The sequence below is a fragment of the Urocitellus parryii genome, chromosome 5 (genome assembly GCF_045843805.1).
Source record: "Urocitellus parryii isolate mUroPar1 chromosome 5, mUroPar1.hap1, whole genome shotgun sequence".
Taxonomy (NCBI): Eukaryota; Metazoa; Chordata; class Mammalia; order Rodentia; family Sciuridae; genus Urocitellus; species Urocitellus parryii.
Window position 1 is genome coordinate 67065195 of NC_135535.1, and position 24757 is coordinate 67089951.

Sequence of the window (24757 nt, forward strand, 5' to 3'; positions counted from 1 at the left end):
TATTCCTTTTTGTCCCAAATACTCAAGACTCCAGGAAGAAGTAGAAGACAGCCCTCTTGTGGTAGTTATTTAAACCATCCAGTTTGTGGGGAACATGGATTGAGGAAACAACCTGGGGGACAAAGCTATACTCTTTGTTCCAGAGTATAGGGGCAGTGGGATTGGGGATGTAACTCAGTTGTAGTGTGCTTGCCAAGCATATATGAGGCACTGGGCTCAATTCCCAGCACTGCAAGAAACAAAACAATATGAGGTACAATAAGGTCTGAAGGCTCTGGGGATTCATTGCACTCAGCATTGCCAATTCAAATTTCTGGATTGGTTAAAAGAGAAAGCTGACACGTTTTATATATTTTTTGTTATCCCCAGGTATCCCAGTACTGGAGATTGAATCCAGGAGTATTCCACCACTGAATTACACTCCCAGCCCTTTTTATTTTTAATTTTGAGACAGGGTTGTGCTAAGTTGCCAAGGCTGCCCTTGAACTTGTGATCCTCCTGCCTCAGCCTTCTGAGTTGCTGGGATTGTAGGCATATGCCACTGTGCCTGATGGCAAGTACTTTCATGTTTTCAGGTCTGTGTTAAAAATGGGTCAGACCTCTATACTCATAGAGGGATTTGGGAATCCATTTTGGGGATGCTCTGGAATCCTTTGGGATTTATATAATGTACCATTTGGAGAATAACTGTGTAGCGGATACCTTGTCTTTTGCTGCTGCACAGAGTTGGGAGTAGTGTACTTGGTTAGGCTGTAATAATGCTAAGCAGCTTCTTTCCAGTTTTCTCACTTTCTAACTCAGTAATTGAAGAGGTGGAGTATCATGGTGGTCCCTGGGGAGTGACAGGATCCAGATGCCTTCATTCCTTAATTAGAAAGGTTTTTTCTAATTGGGTTTCCTGACCCTGGTTATTGGTATGGGTAAGAATAACCCTGAATTGCTGAGAAAGGTGAAGCATGTTAGGACAGAGGAAATGGAAGCTTTGAGTATGGTAAAGGAAGCAAAACCACTGAAGGCAGTGTGGTTCCTCACTGGAAGTGAGGAAATTGGGTCAGGTGTGAAAGTGTCTGCTCGTGTGTGTCACTTTGGCCATGAACCACAGGAGAGTATTTGGGCCCTACTTGTGGGTCCAATGTGGCTTCTGAGCTAGACATAGCAGGGTAGAGACACTCAAGGCAGAACTGGCTTTCCATGCACAGAGCTGACCAGTTCTACCTATGTGCAAACCATTGAGAGTTTTCTGGCACCTCTGAAGGTGGGAGCTTTTCTAGGAGTGGTTCTCTGATTTATGTAATACTTCTAGTCAGGGTTGAGTGAGCTCCCCTCCCTTTTCCAGAACCCCATCTCATCTTTCAGGTTCTTCTAACTTAACCCAGGGAAAAAGCTCCTTCCTTGGTCCCTTCTGGGTCGAGGTGGGCTTGTGCTACCTTCTGTAGGTAGATATTGTTGTCTATTTTAGTTTTGTTCTTTTCTTTTTCACTGTTACCCTCTTTTTCTTGTATCCACTCTTCCTTCACATTCAGGTTCTCAAACAGAGCCTGAACAAGACAATAGCCTCCCACTTTCCTGACACCATTCTAGGAATGTAGCAGGAACTTTCAAAGTGTTTCCACTGCCTTAGACTGGCATTCAGGGTTCTTCACAACCAGCCCTTAATTCCCTCTCCACCTACCTCTCTCTGCTTCTCTGCCCAGTCTCTTATTTTCGCCAAGTTGATTGATTAATTTCACCCCAAAATCTTGTCTTCTCTGCCTTTGCCTTCTTTATTGTTTGATTAAAAAAATCCCTTGTCAAGATTTAGCTTGTTTCACCTCCTCCACAAAGCTACCCATGGCCTCTCTAAACACAGGCCTTTTTTCCTTTTTTCTTCCACCCTGGTTCCTTTAGCTCTATTAGCATAGTTCAGTCAACACCTTCCACACTTCCCTTGTATTGTTATCTATCTTGTTGATTAATTTAATATTTAATTAATTTTTTACAATAAAAGTGATTTATATTATAAAAGATCCAAATAATAGTGCTGGGTGGGATAAAGCCTGTAATCCCAACTACATTGGAGCCTGAGGCAGGAGGTTCACAAATTTGAGACCAACTAGGCAATTTAGCAAGATCCTGTCTCAAAACAAAAAGTGTTGGGGATATGACTCAGGGGTAGAGTGCTTGTCTAACATTCATGTTGCCCTAGGTTCAATTCCCAGTACTTCCAAACAAACAAAACATAAATATATAGAGTAATGTGGAATTTGATGTCTATTCTTCCCATTTCTATCTTCTAACCACCCTCAGTTATGCTCCTAGCACCTTTAAAAAATATTTTTTTAGATGTTGATGGACTTTTATTTTATTCATTTATTTATATGCAGTGCTGAGAATCAAACCCAGTGCCTCACACATGCTAGGCAAGTGCTCTACCACTGAGCCTCAACCCTGATCCCCCTCTCATTACCTTTTAAAAATATATATATCAACACATTTTAGTTAAAATATGAATGCACTTATGTCACATGTGTGCTATACCTGCTTTTTTATTTAAGGGTATATACATTTGGCTTAGAAGTTTTACATACTAGTATAGTTAGATCTTTATTTTTGATAGTTTCTCCTTATTTCATTGTGTAATTTTTCAAAATAAAGCACTTGTGCAGGGTGTGGTGGTACATACATCTGCAATCCCAAGTGACTCAGGAGACTAAGTTAGGAAGATCACAAGTTGGAATCCAGACTCAGCAACTTAGAGAGACCCTGTGTCCAAAAAACAAACAAACAAACAAACAAACAAAAAAAAAAACTGGAGAGGAGCTCAATCCATAGTACCAAAGGAGGAAAAATAACACATTTGTCTAGAATCTGTTATTTGGAGATTATTGTTCAGCTGGTACTTGGGAGATCTAGGAATGATCACAGCCTGCCCTTGGTATCAGTGAGCTGGCTGTTGGGGGATATGAGACTGGAGGAGAGGGGCATGCACAAATAGCTGCAACCCAGGGGAAAATATAAAAATGTCCCTAAGTATATGCCTGAAGTTCAAAAATAGGAAAAGTCACTGTTAACTAAGAAAATCAGAGCTTCACTGAGGAGATACTTGAATTTAACCTGGAGGAAACTTGACAGGTAAAGAGAAGAGCATGAACTAGGACATAGAGATGGAAACACATGGTATAGGTTCCTCTGATGGCCAGATCACAGTCCAGAAGCAGGAAGAGGTTTTGGTCCAGTTGATAAACATTTGTATGTCAGACACAAGCAATGAGGATATAGAAAAGAGAAACGTGAGGTTCTGTTTCTAAAAGGCTTTCAGTTTAATAGGCTAAAAGACCAGTTGAGAAAAGTAAATAAGTGCTAGATTACAAAAGCTTTTAATTGGCATATCAAGGAGTCAGAATTTTATTCACTGGGCAGTTTGGAGTCATGGTAGGTTTTTGGTGGGCAACCGACATGACAAACTAAATAGTAAAAATGTACAGAATGTCTCAAGTAGGAGAGGTTGGGAATGAGGTTTATTCCTCTTTTAAATAAAAGTATTTTTTAAAATCTCAATTTAAAGATGTTTGATGGTTTGGGGATGTGATTCAATAGTAGAGTATTTAACCTAGCATGGGGGAGACCCTGGGTTCAATGATCCCTAAGGGATGGTTGGAAGAAGGCATCTAATGGTAGGCAATCCAGGGGCTGATGTGGTGGCTCTTCAGTTTTAGACATAGCCTTCATCCTTATGATCACCTCATGGTCTAATATAGCTACCAGAGCATAATTAATCTTATCTATCTTCCAGGTAGCAGAAGGAAGGAAGGCAAGACCTTGTGGGGAGGGAGAGGAACACAATGATACATTTCCTAGCTAACTCCCTTTGAAGAACTTTCGTGGAAGTCCAAGACAATACTTACTTTCTTTTCTTTTTCTTTTTTTGGTACTGGGCCAAGACAATACTTTCAACACTTCTGTTTCTTATTAGACATGAACTAGGTGACCAATAAGTCCTCTAGGGTTTTTTTTTTTTGTTGTTGTTGGTTGGTTGGTTGGTTGTTTGTTTTTGCAGTGCAGGGGTTTGAGTTCAGGGGCACTAAGCTACATCTCTAGCACTTTATTTTTTTGGTAAGAGGGATTGAACTCAGATGCACTAAACCACCAAGCCACATCCCCAGCCCTTTTTTGTATTTTATTTAGAGACAGGGTCTCCCTGAGTTCCTTAACACTTCACTTTTGCTGAAGCTGGCTTTGAACTTGCAATCCTGCCTCAGCCTCCTAGGCCACTGGGATTATAGGCGTGTGCCTCCTTGCCTGGCCTCTTTTTATTTTTTGAGACAGGGACTTGCTACTAAGTCGTCTAGGCTGGCTTTGAATTTGTGATCCTCTTGCTTCAACCTCCCTAGTACCTGGGATTATAGGTATGCCCCACTATGTCTGTGACCATATGCAGCTTTAAGGGAGACATAGAAATATAGTTTTATGGGGATATATTCAGTATTTAGAATTTTGCGATATAATTTGCATAAAGTGAGATTCCCAGATTGTAAACATAGAGTTTAAGATTTGACAAGTGCTTGCATCCAACTCATGTCCCTCTCACGTATGGAGCATTCATCACTCCAGAAATTCCCTCCTGCTGGTGTGTGTGTGTGTGTTTTCTTTAACAATCCCATAGAGTGGCTGGGGCTGGGGGGGGGGGTGCGCAGAAAAAATGAGGTCTTAATGGGAATGAAAAAGAGAGCTGGAGAGACTGGAGGGAGAAGCCAAAGGAGACTGGTTGAATGTAGACGAAGAATAATCAGAGAATGCTGAGCCCCCAGCAAAAAGAGGAGATTGGGAGAATAAGACCAGGTTGTTGCAGGCGGGATGGAAGGAGGAAGAATGAGTACTTGTTGGGTGTGTTGAGTCTGAAGTGCTGGCAAAACATCCAGGTGGAGATGCCTATTAGGTAGTTGTGTCTAGGGCTTGCAAGGGCAAATCAAGCTCAGTTGCACCAAATACCAGAGAGATGATGCTAAAGACAACAGGCCAAGAAATGGCCCCAGAGTTTGGTAAATGTGAGCTCCCTGATAGCCTTTGAGTGAGCAGAATCCAGGTGCCAAAGGCTGAATAAATTATGCAAATAGTACTGGTAGGATCGGCTGAAATCATTTGAAACCCTCTTTAAAGACTGAAATTCTTGCATAAACAAAAGGTTTGTATGTGCTGCTCTTTTAAAAAGGTTGTTAATGAAAGCAGAAAAAGGTAATGCCAGAGGAAAAGATCAGGAATTCATCCCATTCTTACAGGAAAATAGTTCCTTGTGCTTTCCAGTTAGCTTTCCAAGAGCAAAAGGATAGGACAGTGCTCTGCTCCAGAGAGTGGAGCTGAAGGTATAGAGATGGGGGAGGGATGCCACCTTTGACAACTGTTGGTGTGGCAGCAATTCCTCCTGTGGGACAGAACGGCTAACGGACAGATGGGTCAGAATGCGAAATCCCTATCTCAGAGAGTAGGGAGGGCTCCCTGCGGCCTCCTCCCTCCAGGAGGTGGGGACAAGGTGGAGCAAGGATTGCGAGAGGAGGAGCTCGCTCAACACCACAAGCCCGGTCGCGTCCAGTCTCGCCTGGGCGCGGAGGAAAAGATCTCCTAATCGCCGCCACTGGAGTAGCCTGTCCTGGTGCCCCAGTGCTCTGCCCCCATCCAGTCATGACCCTGCGCCCCTTATTCCTGCCCCTCCATCTCCTGCTGCTGCTGCTGCTGCTGCTCAGTGGGACGGTGTGCCGGGCTGAGGCTGGGTTCGAAACCGAAAGTCCCATCCGGACCCTTCAAGTGGAGACTTTGGTGAGGAGATGGGCCAGAACCTGTGGGGGAACTCCAGGATCTAAACAAACCTGGGAGTGGGGAAGAGAGGAAGTGCGGGAACTGAGTTGGATGGTGCTGGGTCTAGGGGAGAGAACTAGATCTTTGGAGGAGCTTCCGTGACCCTTGTAGTCCAATCATAGGTGGAGCCCCCCGAACCGTGTGCGGAACCCGCTGCTTTTGGAGACACGCTCCACATACATTACACGGTGAGGGGCACAAGGGGTTGGGGCGGGGCCTAGGAGGGGCGGGGCATTACTGAAACACGTCAGCTTTGGCTTGGACACGTGGCAAGCGGTTTGGAAGGAAAAATTCAGGCTCTGGGGTCGTAGAGCACGTGGCGGGGGGGAGGGGCGCCCCTCTTTCCTGCCTATTTCCCCTTGGTGCTTTTCCTCCAATTCCTCCTTGGCACTGAGAAACGTAGGGTGGAGAGGTCTCTAGTAAGTGCCAGCCCTTTGGGACTTCCTGTTCCTTTTTGCCCTGGAGGGATAAACTGCAGCAGTAAGGGGGTTGCCGCCACCTTGCGGTCCAGGTGTGTGTGTTGCCCGCCTCCTTAGGAAGCACTAGGTATGTGCTCTTGACGCTCTCTCCCAACCAGGGTACCTTGATAGATGGACGCATTATTGACACCTCTCTGACCAGAGATCCTCTGGTTATAGAACTTGGCCAAAAGCAGGTGATTCCAGGTATGTGACCTGTGCCTCTCATTTCACCTCTTCCCAACCTATGCCCTTACTTGGCTCTTCAACCCCTAAGTTGCCCAGGAAAGGCCTCTTGGAATAAGACCCCAGGGCTCTTCCAGTTACTTCGTAAGATTTAAGCCCCACTTCTAATACTTCTCTTGCCCCATACCCCATTGGAAACCAGAAATTTGATAAGTGGGGAAGACTCAATTGAGAGTTAAGTGTGAATCTCTGATCTTTCTCTTGGGTGACTTGGTAAATGTGAGTAGCTTCCAGTAAGTTATGTCTTCTTCCTCAAGGTCTGGAGCAGAGCCTTCTAGACATGTGTGTAGGGTGAGTATCTGGGAAGAGGGTATAGGAGGGTGGGTATCCCCTTTCCCTGGGTAGAGGTTTTCTCTGCCATCCTGCTCCTGCAGGAGTCAGTAGAATGTGGGATAAAGGACTGTGGCTTCACATTGGACAGGTCCACGTCAGTAGGCCTTCTGAGGGCATCTAAAACCGGTGCCCCTCTGGTTTTGTTGAAGGAGTTGGGGGGTTGTGGGGAGATGGACACTTTTGCTATTAGGCACGCAGGTGGGAAAGTTCATGTTTTGGGCATAAATATACAAAGGGTTTTGCTGACTGAAGGTACTGGCCCACCTTCCCACCTCTGGCTGTGACTTACATTCCTTCCCTCAGAGAGAAGCGAAGGGCCATCATCCCTTCTCACTTGGCCTATGGAAAACGGGGATTTCCACCATCTGTCCCAGGTAATCTGACTAGGTCTTTCTTTCAGGCCATCAAAAAACCAGTCCCTACAAGGAATAATAATAATAATTATTATTATTATTATTATTTTTGGTCTGGAGCTTGAGAAGGTCCAGATCAGGTTTGCTGAAAGGGATAGGAGTGGCTGGGGCCTCCTTCTGCAGAGCCACTTTTTTTTTTTCTGCTCAGGTCACCAATGGAGACTACAAACATCACCTGTTAAGGCCACCTCTGGCAGCTGGCATATTTTTAGGGAAGAGATACCTGCTTGACCTACATGGGTCTGCTGCTTGTATTACTACTCTCAGAATAGTCAAGGAACTCAAAAAAAAGCAATCTTTAAAAGCCAAGTCTACCCCATAACTTGGAAAACTCTTATAAATCATTGTTGTATCTATTTTTTTTTAAATTTTAGTTATGTATGGACTTAATGCATTTATTTGTTTTTATGTGGTGCTAGGATTGAACCCAGTGCCTCACATTCAGCTACAACTGAGTTGAAGCTCCCATTGAGCCACAACTACACCCCTATTATATCTGTTTTTAAAGGGCTGATACTGGACAGATTTCCCAAGACACATATCTTTTGCTTTTGGTTATAACAAATGTTCTATTAGCTAAAATGTGTTTTATTTCACAGAGCATTGAGAACATAATTCCTATCCTAGTCCCAGCTAGAGGAAGGTCTGGAAAGAGGGTAGGGGGACTAGAGAGAAACTATTTTAGCCAATGTTCTATTACTTCCCAATTCACAGTACTGCTTATTTGCTTCTTTGTATATCTCTCCCTTCCCATTCACTCATCTTCCACCTGCCCCTATTTGTTTGTTTATGGTACTGGGGACTGAATCCAGGGCCACTCTATCACTGGGCTATACCCATACCCCCAGCCTTTTTTATTTTTTGAGACAGGGTCTCATTAAGTTGCCCAGGCTGGCCCTAACTTGTGATCCTCCTGCCTCAGCTTCTTGTGTACAGGTGTGCACTACCACACCCAGCTAAACTATTGTTTTTCTTTCTTTCTTTTCTTTTCTTTTGTAAGTTTTCTTTTTTTTTTTTTTTGGTTGTTGATGGACCTTTATTTATATGTAGTGCTGATAACCAAACCCAGTGCCTCACACATGCTAGGCAAGCGCTCTACCACTGAGCTGTAGCCCCAGCCCCAAACTACTGTTTTTCTAATAATCACATTGAATGTGCTCATTGGTTGGTGGAATTTTAAAGTTGTCTACTTTAAATCCAGTTAATTTCAGCTCTGCAATGATTCTGTCCATATGGCTCTTTGGAAAATGGGTATAGGTAGTATAGAGGGTTCTTTTATAAATGGAGAACAGCCTATATATTTCATATTCATAATTTTCCTGTGCTGTCAAAGACCTCACTGAATCCAAGCCATACATGTAGTTGGGGTCAATATGACTATTACTAGACTCTGCTTATAACCCTCCTCTGCCTTTGTCTAAGGGAACTCAACCCCACATTTAAGTCTTGCCAGCTTCATAGTTGGCTTTGCTATAGCCAGCCCTTCCTGTTTTCATTCATATTCAAAGCCCCAGATAAAATGCACAAGAGATTCTAATCCTCACCTCCCCTCTGCCTCTCCAGCGGATGCAGTATTGCAGTATGACGTGGAGCTGATTGCACTGATCCGAGCCAACTACTGGCAAAAGCTGGTGAAGGGCATTTTGCCTCTGGTAGGCATGGCCATGGTGCCAGGCCTCCTGTGTCTCATTGGGTTTCACCTATACAAAAAGGCCAACACACCCAAAGTCTCCAAAAAGAAGCTCAAGGAAGAAAAACGAAACAAGAGTAAAAAGAAATAAATGATAGTACTTTTAAAGAGCTTTGTATTCTTCACCTGATACTTTCTGAAGCTGCTTTTTGTAAGTGGGAAAGAGGTGAAGGGCTGAGAAAAAAAGGCCTTCTGGAGTTGGATCTTGCCTGGCAAGAGGGGATGGTTGGAAGCCTTAGGTCACCACTTCCCCTGACCACCTCTTGCTGTCCTAATATACCCCAAAGATCTGTGCTTCACTGCGTCATTGCCTTCCTATTTTCTCTGCTCCCCAGGATGGCAGTATTCCTAGTGTCTTCATTTTTTTTTTTTTCTTCTAATATTTATTTTTTAGTTCTCGGCGGACACAACATCTTTGTTGGTATGTGGTGCTGAGGATCGAACCCGGGCCGCATGCATGCTACGCGAGCGCGCTACCGCTTGAGCCACATCCCCAGCCCCTCCTAGTGTCTTCAAAGTGAACTGCTCTGTCCAAGACAGCAAAAATATAAGGAGTTCATAAACTCCATGGAAGTTTTTAATAGCAAAGCACTTGGGTCTCAAAAAAAAATTTTTTTTCTTTGAAGTTGGAAAGACGTGTCCTCCCTTGGATCACAGGGTGTGGGAGATGATGTGGGCTGCTTCAATGATATTATAAGTAGCTGGAGGTGGTTTGTCACCTGACTGGGCAGTAGATGTGGACAAGGGTTGGGATAAGTTGCTTTGATGGTTGACTATGAAGAGTGGGTTGAACTTGCTCAACACTTCGTCACTCACGGAGATGCCATCCAAGTACTGCTTGAGCATCTCCCGAAGCTTCCCATTAATTTCCAACAGCTGGGCTCGTCTGTGTTGGAGGCTCAGTTGCTCCAGTTTCACCTTGTTGTACCTTTTCCAGAAATTCTCCATCCCTACGTAGTCAGCCATCACCTGGTAATTGAGTTAGAGAGGGAAAGTGTGCTTCAGGACCCAGTAGCAAATGCTATCCCAAAGCCTATCCTCTCCCAGCCCTTACCTTCACAAGTTCCATAGTAAGCTCTTCAGGATTTTGTTCCTCATTCTCCTCCTGTATATTAGCTGTCAATACTGATGAATAAAAAGGCAGCACTTTCTCTTCCTCTGTTTCATATTTTCTACATATTTCAGCAAGTTTAAGGATCTTTTCACCCTGTTGGAAGCAGGAACAGACTTCATTAGGAAAGGGCTAAAAGGGAAATAGTGGAGTTAGTTCCCTGCATGAAACAACTCCAGCGGAACTTATTATTAAAATGAGAGACAACAGTAATAAATACATCTAACACCTAGTGCTTACCATGTGCCAAGCACTGGTCTAAGTATTTCATATTTTTATTAAATTAAGCTGTTATTATTTAATTTAAAATGTATGAGGGGAGGAGAGAGAATAATGAAGATATTCCTAGTGTTCACTTAAGCTTAGGAAGCACGAGGAAACCCTCCTCTACTTCTCCTAAGTTCCTTTCACCTCAAGCAGTTTATTTGCCTTTGTTCTGACTGTCCTCTCCCCTTTATTACCTTATCAACGATCTTTTTCAAGGCCTTGAGGGTGGCATTACTTTCCAGGGTGAGCTTGACTAAGTTCTCCTGGGATACCTCTCGGGCCTGCATCCTTTGAGCCTTAAGTTTTCGCAGTTGTATAAGGACCAACTCCTTGTCATTACGGATATACTGGTTCTGATCTTCACTCTCACGACTATGCAGCATGATTTTGCCTTTTGAAATAGTTATGGCCTCCTGGACAGACAGAGTAGACAGAGGAAACACTTGACCAGAGGAGGGTCTTTATTGACCAGGAAAAGGGCATCCTGGGAACTGAAATCAGAGTATATCATCTTTTCTCACCCAGTGGAGTAATGAGACCCAGTGGGAACTGGAGAAAGGGGAAAGGGGAATAATGGAGTAGTGTAAGCAGCATTTTTGATGGTGATACTACCTGTAGTTTCTGTATTTTTTTCATTTGTGCTTCAATTTCTTTGGAGCTCTTCTCGTCCTTCACCTTTAAGGTTTCAAAGGCAATTTTCCGGTCCTCTGTGGCATCAGTGTAATTCTTGAGTGCTTCTTGGAACCTTCTCCACAGATCTTCTACTACATTCTCTAGTTGTATTCGTAGAAAGTGCTTTTCTTCTAAATTCTAGGAAGTTCCCCCCCAAATACCCAATGTTTAAAATTATGCTACTAATGCCCTTTATTTCCACCAGAAACCTCATGTTTTGAAGTGTTAATAGTATTAATCAGTGTAGCAATCACCAATCAAAATGCCCATAAAGACCAGGAAGATAATATAAGAAAGTATTGTGGGCTGAGTGGGTCCTGTAGTGAACTTGAGCTCCTACAACTCCACATGAATGCTGCCATTTGGAAACATGACCCAATGTTGCCACTAGATCTTTAAATTTTTCAAGGGAAGTCGAAAATTTAGATTTTTATGTGAAATATTTTCAATTTCTAAATATAGAAAATGTATTCAAAGTTTTTATAAAACATTGACATAACATGAAAACAAGAACCCCACCAGGCATAGTGGCATATGCCTCTAATCCCAGCAACTTGGGAGGCTGAGGCAGGAGGATTTTAAGTTCCATGCCAACCTCAGCAACTTAGCAAGACCCTGTCTCAATAAAAAGAGTTGGGGATATAACTCAGTGGTAAAGTGCTCCTGATTTCAATTCCCAGTACCAAAATAAAAATAAAAGCAAAAAAAACAAAAAACAAAAAAAAACAAAAAGAACCCTATATCTAAACCTAGGTCTGTGGAGTAGTTAAGTTTATAATCTCCAATATGGTAAAAAAACATTTTGGGCTAAGTGGCAGGAGACCTAGATTAATTCTTCTGGCTCTACCACAAATCAGAAGCGTGAGTCTGGCGGGTCATTTATTTATTTGGACCTTAGTATCTTCATCTGTAGTTCAGAGGAAGCCAGGTGATCTCCTGTTGCTTTTTAAGCTCCAAAATGCATTCCCTTGATATTTTAGAATGATCTTCCTTCCTGACCAGTTTTACAAAATTACAAAAAGCAGTTGAAGCAACTATAGTGGCACACCCTTTTATTGACTGTTGGTTACAGGGCTCTCTTCTATCTGTAGTAGCTTGAACAGTTTTTCTCTTACTTCTCTCCCAGTTCCTGTCCCTTTAATCCCCTTTTATACCTTGTTTTTGAGATCATCCCACATGCTTTGGAACTCCAACTTGCTTTCATACTCAGAATCTATATAGTTCTGCTCCATGGCCATGAAGACATCTTGTAGATAGTGAATCTCTTTCTCATGTTGGTCAATAATTGTCTTCCTATAGGAGACAAGATACTGTCCTTGCTGCAATGGATACAGCATATGGACCAATAATGACAATTTAAAGCAGTAGTAATAAAACTGTATGAATGGTACAAACTCTTTGATACTGACAGAGAACAGAGAGAGGGTGGGCTCTACATTTTTATGGCCAGAGAGAATAAGATTATTTTATTTTGATTTTTGAATGAGTAATATATTAATACAAATATAAATATAAGTGAACTCTCCCTCCCAAATCTGTCTGCTGTGAGATGGGTAGGATTCTGATATTTGAAAGTGGATGGTAAGGGCATTTTGATGCCAGGGGGTGGTGTGTGTGTGTGTGTAGGGATATGGGGGTTGGGGGAAGGGGTAAAGGAAAGCAAAGGCTGTAAGGTGAACCTGAATTTGTTTAGAACAAACTCAGAATGTTCTCTGTTGTGGGTCATGTCATAATAAAAGTGGAATGCTTCCAGGTACTGGCCACCTGCTTACAAGCAGCTCCTTCACACAGAACAGTCACTCCCCTGGATTCAGACCCCTATCTTCTCTTGGGACCCATACCTTTCTGTCTCAAACTCCTTGGTTAGGACCTCCAGCTCATTGTTGTAACTTTCTTCCAGGAGGTGGAGCCGGCGCCTCTGCAGGGCCAAGAGCTGGTCAATATTGTGTAAGTGGCTGCGTAGGGCATGGGCATACTGCTCCTCAGCTTCTGATAGATCCTTAGCTAAAGACTGGACAGGAAAACAGAGTTACCATTCTGGTCAGCATGGGCATACTGCTCCTCAGCTTCTGATAGGTCCTTAGCTAAAGACTGGACAGGAAAAACAGTTACCATTCTGGTCAAATGGCATCTGTGTGAGAAAATAAAAATGTATTCAGCTGGCTAGCTGGATGACATGATGTCATTTTTTTCCTCAGTTTCTAATGCCAAGACTTTGGCTTTGTAAGTACTGGTTCACTCACTTTTTTTTTTTTTTTTTTTTATGGTACCAGGAATTGAACCCAGGGGAATTTAACCACCAAACCACATCCCCAGCCCCTTTTTAAAATGTTTTATTTTGAGTCTGGGTCTTGCTAAGTTGCTTAGGGCCTACGTTGCTGAGGCTGGCTTTGAATGCACTATGTTCCTGCCTCAGCCTCCCGAGCCACTGGGATTATAGGTGTGTACCACCATGCCTGGTACCTACTCACTCTTGAGTGTAAAGCAAGGATGATGTTAGGGATCCCCAATATCCTGTGGACAACAAATATTTACAATGATGGGGCCACCACTACATGGAATCAGGGTTTTTGGAGAAATGACCACTTTGAAGTTTTATGCAGAAAATAAGTTGAACCTAGGGTATCTTATCACAAAAGATCATTAAGAAGCTATCAACAACCAATATAGTCATGTCATAAGGACTCAGGAACCATTATGAAATATATATAGTAGATTATATTTTGCAAACATAAGCACAGCAGTATCTCCCATCTGATAATTTCCTGTAACATGATCTTGCCAATCCATTTCTGTAATATGACCTTGCCATCAAAAAGTAGACTCTTTTTCCATCATCTTGAATTTGGGAAGACACTGTGACTCCCTAGATCAATAGAATATGGTGGAAGTGACCCTGTGCCAGTTCCAAGCATAGCCCCTTATGTGTCCTGGCAACTTCTGCTTCCTGCCCTTTGGGATGCTCCCTCTAAGAACCTAGCTGTCATGCTGTGAGAAGCCCAATTTACACAGGGGTCACAGGAAAGCATAGTGAACAACCTAGTTGAACTCCTCTGACAGCCAGAATCAAGAGCCAGCCATCTAGGACATTTAGCCATCAGGCCTAGTTGAATACAGCCCCAGCTGACATCTGACTGAAAACTAACCTTGCTTGAGAAGAATCACCCTGAGCTCAGTCTACCTAACAGAATCATGAGAGATAATAATAAATTGTTTTAAGCCACTACTTTAGGGGTGGCTTGTTATATAACAATAGATAACTGGAATGCTTCCACTGACAAAAAATAAAAAGGGATGAGGATAGTTTGAGCATCAATAAAGATAAGAACAGCATTGGGGATAGGGTTGTGTCTTAGTGGTAGAGTACTTGCCTAACAAGTGTGAGGCCCTGGGTTCAATTCTCAGCACCACATAAAAATAAATAGAGGTATCCATCTACAACTAAAAACAAAACAAAACAGCAGCATTGGATTGAAAAACATCAAATATATTTGATTTTGAGTTCATAAAGATACTCTGTTTTTTAAAAAAGTCAGTTATCACTGAAGATGTCAGACAAACCATTTTTTTAAAAACTAGTAAGCAAAAGGAAGAGAAAATGTCAGGTATGGTGGTGTACAACTCTAATTCTAGCTACTCAGGAGGCTGAGGCAGGAGGACTGCAAGTTCTAGGACAGCTTGGGGAACTTACTGAGACCCTGTTTTATTTATTTTTTAGTTATCGGCGGACACAACATCTTTGTTTTTTTTTGTATGTGGTGCTGAGGATCGAACCCGGGCTGCACGCATGCCTGGCGAGCGTGCTACCGCTTGAGCCACATCCCCAGCCCAAGACCCTGTTTTAAAATAAAAATGAATAAATGAAAAGGGCTGAGGTTGTACCTCAATGGTAGAGCTTGCCTAGTATGTGCAAGGCCCTGGGTTTAAGCGTTTATCCTGACTTTTCCTATATAAACTATACCTCTAGTAATTGCGAATAGTAATTGAAGACAAGTATTTATTTTTTCTTAAATTTTTCTTTTAGTTGTAGATGGACACAATGTCTTTATTTTTATGGTGCTGAGGATCGAATGCAGGGCCTCATGCGTGTGAGGCAATCACTGAGCTACAACCCTAGCCCGAAGAGAAGTATTTCTTTATAGACATATTCAAACTAATAAATGAAAAAGGAACAATACTATTTTAGAAAATCAGCATTTTGTAATTACCAATGAATTATGGATCACAGTAGTTTCAACCCTCACTGAAAGGTAACTAGACATTATATACTTTCTGATGGAAGAACACATCTTTAAGCTTCTATATCCAGCTGCCAAAATACAGGAAATAGGACAGTATAATATGTTAAACTTCAATAAAGGAGCTAGGGATGTGCTCAGTGGTAGAGCACTTGCTTAGCATGCTCAAGGCCTTAGGTTTTATCCCCAGCACTATACACACAAAAAATAAAAAATTATAATGCAGAATAATATGTAATTATAAAAAATAAGAAGCTTTTTATGGGTGACCATGAAACAATCCCCAAGATATATTGTTAAGTGAAAAAACCAAGGTGCAGAACAGTATGTAATATTCTCATTTATATGAAAAAACTTATGCATGAAACTAGAATTATTGGGAGGGGCACTGGGTGGCTGAAAGGCACTATAGAACTTTTCTTTATATAACCATTTTAATCTTTCAAATTTGGAATATGATGAATGTGTAATCTTCAAAAAAGTAAAACAAATCATATTCATATAATCCATGCACTTTGAATATACTCACTATAAACTATTACAGCCTCTATACAGAGCTAGCTTTTACCTTCTATGTTTAGAATGAAAAAATATGTGAAATAGGTTCTGATAACAAAATATTTCTTGCTCACTTAACAAATGTTCACTACACCCCTACTATGTACCAGAATTGTGCTAGACGAGGAGGATTCAGAGAGGAAAAGATATGCTCAGTGTTCCCTCGGAACTCACAGTCTAGTAGAGAAAGTGTAAAATAAGGAGAAAATCACAATATGATATGGGAATTGCCATGAAATTGATGGTTTATTACATGACAATGGGATATAAAGGACCAAGTGCCTACATTTGACTAAGAGCACTGAGGAAGGTGTCACTGAAGAGATGTCATTTGCATCAACCCTTGAAAGAAGAGTAAAAGTTTTTCAAGAAACCTGGGGAGGTGGAGAAAGAGAATTCCAGAGAGAGGGAGCAGCAGTTATGAAGACACAGGTAAGAATCAAAACTGGCTATATGAAAGATACAGGCAGGGGACAGATCATTAAGGGCCATGATGTTCTTACCATGGAGTTTGGATTTTTTTTCCTGTAGATGAGGTGAGCCACTAAGAAGATTTAAGAAGTGGAATAACAGGATTAGATTTTTGCTTCAAGAAGATAATCCTGGTAATTGTGTAGAGAATCATCTGAAGGCAGTTGAGCATGAAGCTGGAAGATAGGAAACTTCTGCAGTAGTCCAGATGAGAGATGGTGTTTAGGTCTGAACTACAGCAGGACAGTGGAGAAGGACAGCAGGGCGTAGCTTTGAAAAATACTTAAAACCGGAGATTTATAGGAGGTCATAGATGGAGATAAATTAGGATGATTCCCAGGTTTATCGGCAAGGTGATTTGGTGAATCCAATCATCCTAATAGAAAGTATAAAGACAGATTGTGGAGAATGGAGAATGAGGGTGTTAGGGGAAGGGAAACTAATGAGTTCAGTTGTGAGTATAGTGCAATAGCCAGAAATAGATATCTCGAAGTTTGAATATAAGAATTTGGAACTCAAAGAGAAAAACTCAGGCTGGTATTACAGACCTGGGAGGTATCAAGAGCTAAGTGGTATTTGAAGCCAGGGAAATGAGTCACATTGTCTAAGCCCTAGACAACTGGTTAAAGGGTGAGATGACCAGGCTCAGGGATCTAAGGAATGTTAAAGTTCAGGAGATGGCGAGAGGAAGATGAATTCACAAAGAGGACTGGATATATGTGTCCCAAGAGGCAGGAGAAATGCCAGAATGGTGTCATGGAAGCCAAAAGAAAATTTTAAGATGTAGGTCATGAACAAGAGTGTGGGATGCAGGGTAAATGGGAAATGAATAAGTAGAGGCTGGTAGTGAGGATCACTAACATTTGCATATTGTATATTTAACATGCGCAATCTTGGTTATTCAGGAATTACCCTGAAAATGCTTAATATTAGCAGTGTGTAATTGACCTAAGGCAAGGACTGCAATCATAAGCTACAAAGTTATTTGTAAGAAGAAGCTAATTGGTTCATGGGTAACCTGGCCAACTGCTCAACATTCCTTAATCATAATAATAATAATAACCACTCCTTAATGAATACCACTGGTTCTTTTTTCATCAATTATTTGATAACTTCCAATATGTTCCTGGGAAAATCCATTTTAAAAGCCATTAAGTATAAACTGGCAGAGTGAAAAACGTCTAGTGTATTTTTTTCTGCAAATTTGAAGATTCTTACTAAGCATCTCTGACAGTTGCCCAGGTCTGCTGGAATTTTTTCCCCAGGGGTAGGCTATGAACAAAAAGCATGTTTTCTAGAGGGGGGGGAATACCTTTTTGATAGTGTATATTTGCTGTTACTGTGGAGTTTTTGTTTTTGAAATGGAAACAACCAACGAATCAGTAAATAGAGGTAGGATGTAAAAAACTGGGTAAAAGAAGAAGCTGGGCATGGTGGGCACACCTATAATCCCTGCTACTTGGGAGGCTGAGGCACAAGGATCACAAATTCAAGGCTAGCCTTGGCAACCCAGCAAGACCTTGTCTCAAAATAAAAAAATATATAAATGGCTGTGGATACAGCTTAATGATAGAATGCCCTTGGTTCAATCCCCAGTATTGTAAAATAAGAGAAAAGGAAAGATAAAGCAAAAATTCCTTGAAAATAGGGAGGAATCAAGAACTTAAGAACCTCTCAAGATGGGGAAAGAGGGAAAAAGTGCTGGGGAATGATATTGGTCAAATTATATTATTTTGTGAATTGTGTGCATGTACAAATATGTAACAACCAATCCCATAAGTATGTTACAACTATAATGCACCAATAAAAAATGTAGTAGTGGGGAGAACCTCCCAGGAGCATAAGCATGGATGATTGAATTGCTTAGTAATCCAGAAATTTTCTTACCTATGGAGATCTTCCCAACCTTTTTCAAGGTTATATCAAAGAGGCCAAACAATCTGGTTGAATGAAGCACTGGAGTAGGAGTTAAGAAACCCATGTTGTACTCTCCTAGCTCTCTCACTGACTAGCTATGTGGTCTTGGGTAAGTCAGTTCCTTTCTCTGACACTGTAATAAAGGTGTGGGACTAAGTTCAATTAACTGGGTGATTATTTATATATATATATATATATATATATATATATATATATATACACACACACACACACACACACACACACACACACACATACACATACACATACTGTGCCTTGAAACTCTAATATTATAGCTGGGATTGGTGGCACATGCCTGTAATTCCAACAATTTGGAAGGCTGAAACAGGAGGATCACAAGTTCAAGGAGGCATCCTCAGCAACTTAATGAGATCCTGTCTCAAGAAATAAAAAGGGTTGGGTATGTAGCCCAGTGTTAAAGCACCCATGAGTTCAATCCTTAGTAACAAAACCAAACCAAACAACCCTCTAGTATTACATAGTTCTGATTTGGGGCAGTAGATGACCAAGGAGAATGGCTCCCTTCAAGGAAAAAAGAGGAATGAATGACAGCTCAATACTCTATTTTTCATCTCAGGAAAAACAATTATTGCCAAAAGCCTGCCTTTAACAATAGTCTGTGTCTTATGAGGGCTTTAAGATTAATTCCCTAGGTCCATTCTATTAAGAATCAAGGAAGCCATACTCAACTGTTTCTTTGGAAAGAGTGCCTACCTTGATGACACTGTCCTTGCAGTCCACCACTCGTTCAAATGTTTGACTGAGGATTTCAATGTCTTTATGAAGTTCTTTAGTCTTGACTTCCCGAAGGACAGTTCTCCACTGTGTGTTAATCTTATTAAGGTTAAGAGCACTGTTTTGTTCCTCCTTGGCCAGCTTGTCCTGTGTGAAGGAATGAATAAACACCTCTAGGAGACTAAGGCCCATTGCCCTGACACAGTACGATGAACAAGATCACTGTAGTTTGTCACCTGACACCTTATCCACTGTTTTCTAAGGGATCATACTCAGGGGGTTCCTGTTTTTGTTTTCGGAGGGCCCAAAGTAAGTCAGGAATAGCCTGATGGCATCATAGGGAGAGCAAGAGTAAGTCAAGGGGAGGCATTCAAGCATCAGAGCAGGATGATTATAATGACCCATCTCCGGGGAGAATATCAGAATTCAAAATAGCTAAAATTCGGATAGCCAGCACCATTGACTTAGTTCTGGGGCTCAGTTGAGACTGCCAACTCTATTCCACCTGCCCTCCTTTAGGCTTCCAGAGTACTCCCCACCTCCTGAACAGTGTTGCCTTAAATCTAAGTATATTTGGATTTCAGGGTTTCCGGAGGAGGGGAGGAGGGAAAGAAAATGAGTTGCCGCGGTGACAGGAGCCAGGCGACAGGGCCAGTGCAGGGGATGGCTGGGATTGGGCAGGACATAATGCAGAAGGCCATCACCTTCAAGAACTGGCTGAGGAGCCTCTCTTTCTTCTTGGCCATTTCCTCCTCTGCCAGCAACTTCTGCTGATACAGAAGCAGCTGCTCCTCTTCCGACAGAGGTGTCTTGGCCTTTTTCCCTCTCCTAAGCATGCTTAGGCCGAGGATTGGATCCAAACAAGGAGCTGCGGCTGGCCTCGGCCCACGTTAGGGTAGAAGGAAAACACTCCCTAGAAAGACACCTTCTGGAACTGCCCCAGGAACTAAGATAGCGGGATCTTAGCTCTCAGTCTTCAGACAAGAGAACCCCAGCGGTCTGTGATCGCCGCCTCTCCAGGGGAAATAAATGCGTCTCGTTTCCTAGCAACGAAGATCTCGTTAAGACAGCCCAGTGAGAGGCTGGGAGAAGAGCCCTGTCTTGGAGCGCCCCCTACCAGCTGGAGGACCGCAGTCAGTTTTTGTGAGAGTTCCTTCACCCCTTCAAAAACCTCAGTCTCTACGGTGTGCTTTATATTTTTAAGTTTCTATTTATTTTTTTCCTCCACAGAGAACTTTTTGTTTGTTTAGAATGGCCATAATAAAGCAGATAGTAACAAGTGTTGGAGGGAATGAGGAGAAACAGTTTGGCAGTTTTTCAGAATCTAAGACATAAGGGTTAGGGTTTGGGATGTAACTCATTAGTAGAGCAAACACAGGGCTTGGGTTTGAATCCCAGAACAGCAAAAAATAAGTAAATAGATAAAATAAAAAATGACCAAAAAAAGGCAAATGTTAAACAAAACCCATGTAAATTTATGATGTGATCCAGCAATTTCACTCTTGGAACTTTTCCTAAGAGAAAAATGTGTGCACACAGAGACTTGCACAGGGGTGTTCTCAACTATACCACTCACACAGGACCAATTGAAAAAATTGGAAACAACCTAACTGTCCATCAATATGTGAATGGGTAGACATAATATGCTATGTCCATGTATTGGAACATTATTCAGAAATAAAAAGGAACAAAGGTGGATACATGCTATAATGTGGACAAACCTCAAAAACATCACATATTATATCATTTAATTTATTTTAGTTTTATTTTTTTGAGACAGGGCCACCCCTTGTTGACCATGCTGGCTTCAAACTCACAGTCCTCCTGCCTCAGCCTCCTGAATAGCTGGGATTACAGGCATGTACCACTGCATCCCCCTGTATCATACCATTTATATGAAATTTCAGAAAAAGCTAGACTGTAAAGACAGAAAGTAGATTACTATTGAAATCCTAACCCCTAATAGGATGGTATTAGGAGGTGGGGACTTTGTGCTGTAATAAGCTTTAGATAGTATCATGAAGATAGGTTCCCATAATGGGAAGTGTCCTTAGAAAGAAAAGAGAATACAAACTGTCTCTCTTGGTCTTGTGAAGATTCCAAGCTGGGTGTGGTAGTGCACAACTATAATCCCAGAAACGGGATTGAGGCAGGAGGATCAAAAGTTTCAGAAAAGCCTGGGAAATTTAGCAAGACCCTATTTCAAGATAAAATTAAAAGGGCTGGCGATGTAGCTCAGTGGTAGAGTGCCTATAAGTCAATTCCCAGTATTGAGGTTAAAAAAAAAAGACACTAGAAGACTGCCTTTTGCACACTGAGAAGAGGGCCCTCATCAGACACCAGATCTGTCAGAGCATTAATCTTGGATTTTTCAGCCTCCAAAACTGAGAAAGAAATATTTGTTGTTTAAGTCACCCAGTGTATGACATTCTGGATGGTGGCTTGAACTAAAATAATTATCATTGCCTGGAAGAGGGGAAGGGAAGATTAATAGTAAGTGTGCATAAGGGATCATATTAGGATGATGGAAACGTTCTAAAACTTGAGTCAAGTTGAATGACTTGATAAATTTGGGTTAAAAAGTCATTGAATAGTATACTTGAAATGAGTAGATTTTATATCAGATATGCAAAATGTGCCTCAAAGTTGTTTTAAATGTGAAATATAATGCTCATATTAGGGTTCCCCAAATAAACCAAACCAGTGTGTGTGTGTGTGTGTGTGTGTGTGTGTGTTTACAAGGATTTGATTCGTGTGATTTTGGAGACTGAGACATCTGCAGTTGGCAAACTGGATACTTAGGAAAACTTCAATTTGAAAGTCACCAGCTCAAGATTCAGAAGAGCCTATGTCTCAGAAAAGACCAGTTCAAAGAGACAGGAAGAGTTCACTCTCACTGAGCCTTTCTGGTATATAGGTCTTCAAGGACTGAATGAGGCCCATCCACATTATGAGGACTGTTTTACTCCATCTATGGATTCAAATGTTAATCTCATCTAGAATCAACTTCACAAAGACACCCAGAATAGTATTTGAATAAATGTCCAGTACTCCATCACTCAATTAAGTTGACATAAAAAACAGCCCTTCTCAACTTTGTCCCCATATGAATCTCCTTAAACCATACTTAATCTCCAAATAAGATAATAACAAGGTCATAATTGTTCCTAACATGATACTGTAAGGGTCCGGCGAAACGTCGGAGAAAGAGACCACAAGAGACTGTCTTATGCAACAGCAGAAGGGAGGGTTTATTTGGAGACCAGCATGCTAGGGCCCAGAGCTCTCTATAGCAAAGAGAGATGGAGCCCTGAGAACAGCTTGAGCAGAGCTTATATACTTTTCTTGGAGAGGGCAGGGAGGGAAGTTCATTGACAGGTCAGGGCGAGTGAGCAGTTTGCCTGCAACCGAGTGAGGGAGTGTATCCTGCAGTTTGGCAGTTTGGGACAGCACATTCTGGGAACAAGATTAGCAAACAGTTCACAGTTGGGGACAACACATCCTGGGAACAAGATTTCAACAGTGTTTTGTTAAGCATATAGAAAAACAGAGTGACAAGTACCTATTTTATTAACCTTTCAATACAACTATCCTATATATAATAAAAAACACCCTAACTCCTTACACAGAAGGGGTTAAACTCCTTGAGTGATGTTTATTCTTCTTGCTATCCCATAATTCAAATATTATGATGTAGGGCTAGGGATGTGGCTCAAGCAGTAGCTCGCTTGTCTGGTATGTGTGCGGCCCGGGTTCGATCCTCAGCACCACATACAAACAAAGATGTCCGCGGATAACTAAAAAGTAAATATTAAAAAAAAAAAAGATAGAGATGGTTTAAAAAATATTATGATGTAAAGTTAGTAATACTTAAATATTGGATATCAAGTTGATAATCTTATGTTACATGATAAGTGAATAAAGGAAGAAAAATCTAAAGATAATTGCCTATTATATATACACACAAATATATTCATAACAAAACAAGACAAAAATACTCACAATGGTTCCAGTCCTCAGCTTTATAACTGGTCACATTGTGGTACCTGATATTTGGAACTACCTTTTCCCATTACCATTCTGTATTCCTTTTGTCTTCAGTAAGCATCTCAGCAGATCATGGTTCTTTACCTGGAGGGGTGACCCAAACCTTCTTTCCTGAAGCACTGGGCCATTAATAGTCCTGCCTGCATTGTTCATTTCCATTGACCTTAGTCACAGGGCTTACTAAAATATGACCTAAGGGATCTCCTGCATCCCTGACTACTCTTACTTTCCCTCAATTGTGTAGTAATATTCCAGTTTCTCCTTGGTAGTCAGGATCAATCATCCTTGACAACACCATAATTCCCTTCTTAGTCTGTTGATTCCAAGTCAAGAGGTTTCCAAAGTGACCAGGCATCAATCTCAACTGAGAGTTCTGTGGAAACATTGTGTCTTCTGGTAGAAGCATTCCTCTTCAGGGAGCTAAGATCTCTAGGCCAGCAAAACATGAGATCAGGGGAACAGGATATAAAACTTTTACTAATGGGTTACGATAGTGAGTGGTGCCACTCCCATGACTCCCAAGCTTATTCATAACATTCATATAGCCTTTGTGGGTATCTTGCCTCAGTCTTGTATGTTACAGTACCTAGTTGGCACTATAACAGAGTCTTCAAAAGGCCATTCTATTGTTTTATCAAATCAGCTGCTTCAGATTGGTGAGAAACATGATAAGACCAGTTAATTTCACAAGAATTAGCCCATTGCCATACTTCATTTGCAGGGAAGTGAATTCCTTGATCAAAAGCGATACGGTGTGACGGTGGACAAGACGTCCTGAAAGTCACGGATGATAGTTTTGGCAGAAGCATTGTGTTCAGGGAAGGCAAATCTGGATTTGCTCTTTCCCTTGTTTATTTGCCATTTGGACATCCTCTTTTTGTGGTGTATCTATTCAAACTTCTTGACTATTTTTATATTAGGTTATATGTCTTTTATTGAATTGCAATAGTTCATTTTATTACCTGGATGAAAGTCCTCTATCAGTATGTGTTCCAAATCACTTCTTCCAGTCAATGGTTTACCTTTTCATTTAAAACAAATGTAATAAAGATGTTAATTCACATACCATAATATTTAACCTTTTCTTTTTCATATATATATGTGTGTGTGTGTGTGTATTTTTTTTTTTTTTTGAGATACTGGAAATTGAACTCAGGGTTTCATGATTGCCAAACAAGTGTGTAACCATTGAGCTACACCTCAGTTCCCTCCTTTTTATACTGATAAGAAGTCTTTTCCTATCCTAAGGTCATGAGGGTAGGTTTTTACCTTATTTTCTAGAGACTTTATTGTTCTGCCTTTTACATTTGTATCTATAATTCACCTGGAGTTGCTGCAGTCTGGCTGGGCACAAAATAACCCAGCCACCACAAAAGCTTTGTAGATTCCAACAGCAACTCTTTATTCCTGAACTCTCACCGGCACTCTACACACGCGTTCTGGGAAAATTACACTCCCTCCCCCGGGCTCTGCATACCAATACTCTTAGAACCCTGAGGCAGCAGGATAGCCCTATTCCCAGCAGGATCCACCCTAAACCTGGAGCCACCCTAATCCAGCAGGATCCACCCTAAACCCAGAGCCACCCTAATCCAGCAGGATCTACCCTAAACTGGGAGCCACCCTAATCCCTGAGCAGGGTCACCTTTCAACCAAAAATGCCATGGGTCATTCTTACTTGGCTATGGCTCTCAGCATGGAGTATGGGAGACCAACCTCGAATGTGACTGAATTAACTCCCCTGCTGGGTG

At 41.6% G+C, this 24757-nt stretch overlaps 2 protein-coding genes across 2 annotated transcripts; one reads left to right on the plus strand and one right to left on the minus strand.

Moving 5' to 3' along the window:
* Window positions 1-5083: 5083 nt before the first annotated feature.
* Window positions 5084-9060, plus strand: Fkbp11 (FKBP prolyl isomerase 11). The gene is made up of 6 exons (XM_026407073.2): window positions 5084-5790; window positions 5952-6017; window positions 6407-6494; window positions 6791-6824; window positions 7170-7240; window positions 8843-9060. Exons 1-6 carry the CDS (start codon window positions 5656-5658, stop codon window positions 9058-9060), a joined length of 612 nt encoding a protein of 203 aa, XP_026262858.1. The 5' UTR covers window positions 5084-5655.
* A 328-nt stretch (window positions 9061-9388) lies between these two features.
* On the minus strand, window positions 9389-19964 carry Drc2 (dynein regulatory complex subunit 2). The gene is made up of 8 exons (XM_026407062.2): window positions 19664-19964; window positions 18939-19106; window positions 12861-13030; window positions 12174-12312; window positions 10960-11157; window positions 10542-10760; window positions 10024-10176; window positions 9389-9938 (listed from the first exon to the last, which is right to left on the minus strand). The coding sequence occupies exons 1-8, from the start codon at window positions 19793-19795 to the stop codon at window positions 9621-9623; spliced, it is 1497 nt and encodes a 498-aa protein (XP_026262847.1). The 5' UTR covers window positions 19796-19964; the 3' UTR covers window positions 9389-9620.
* Window positions 19965-24757: the final 4793 nt, after the last annotated feature.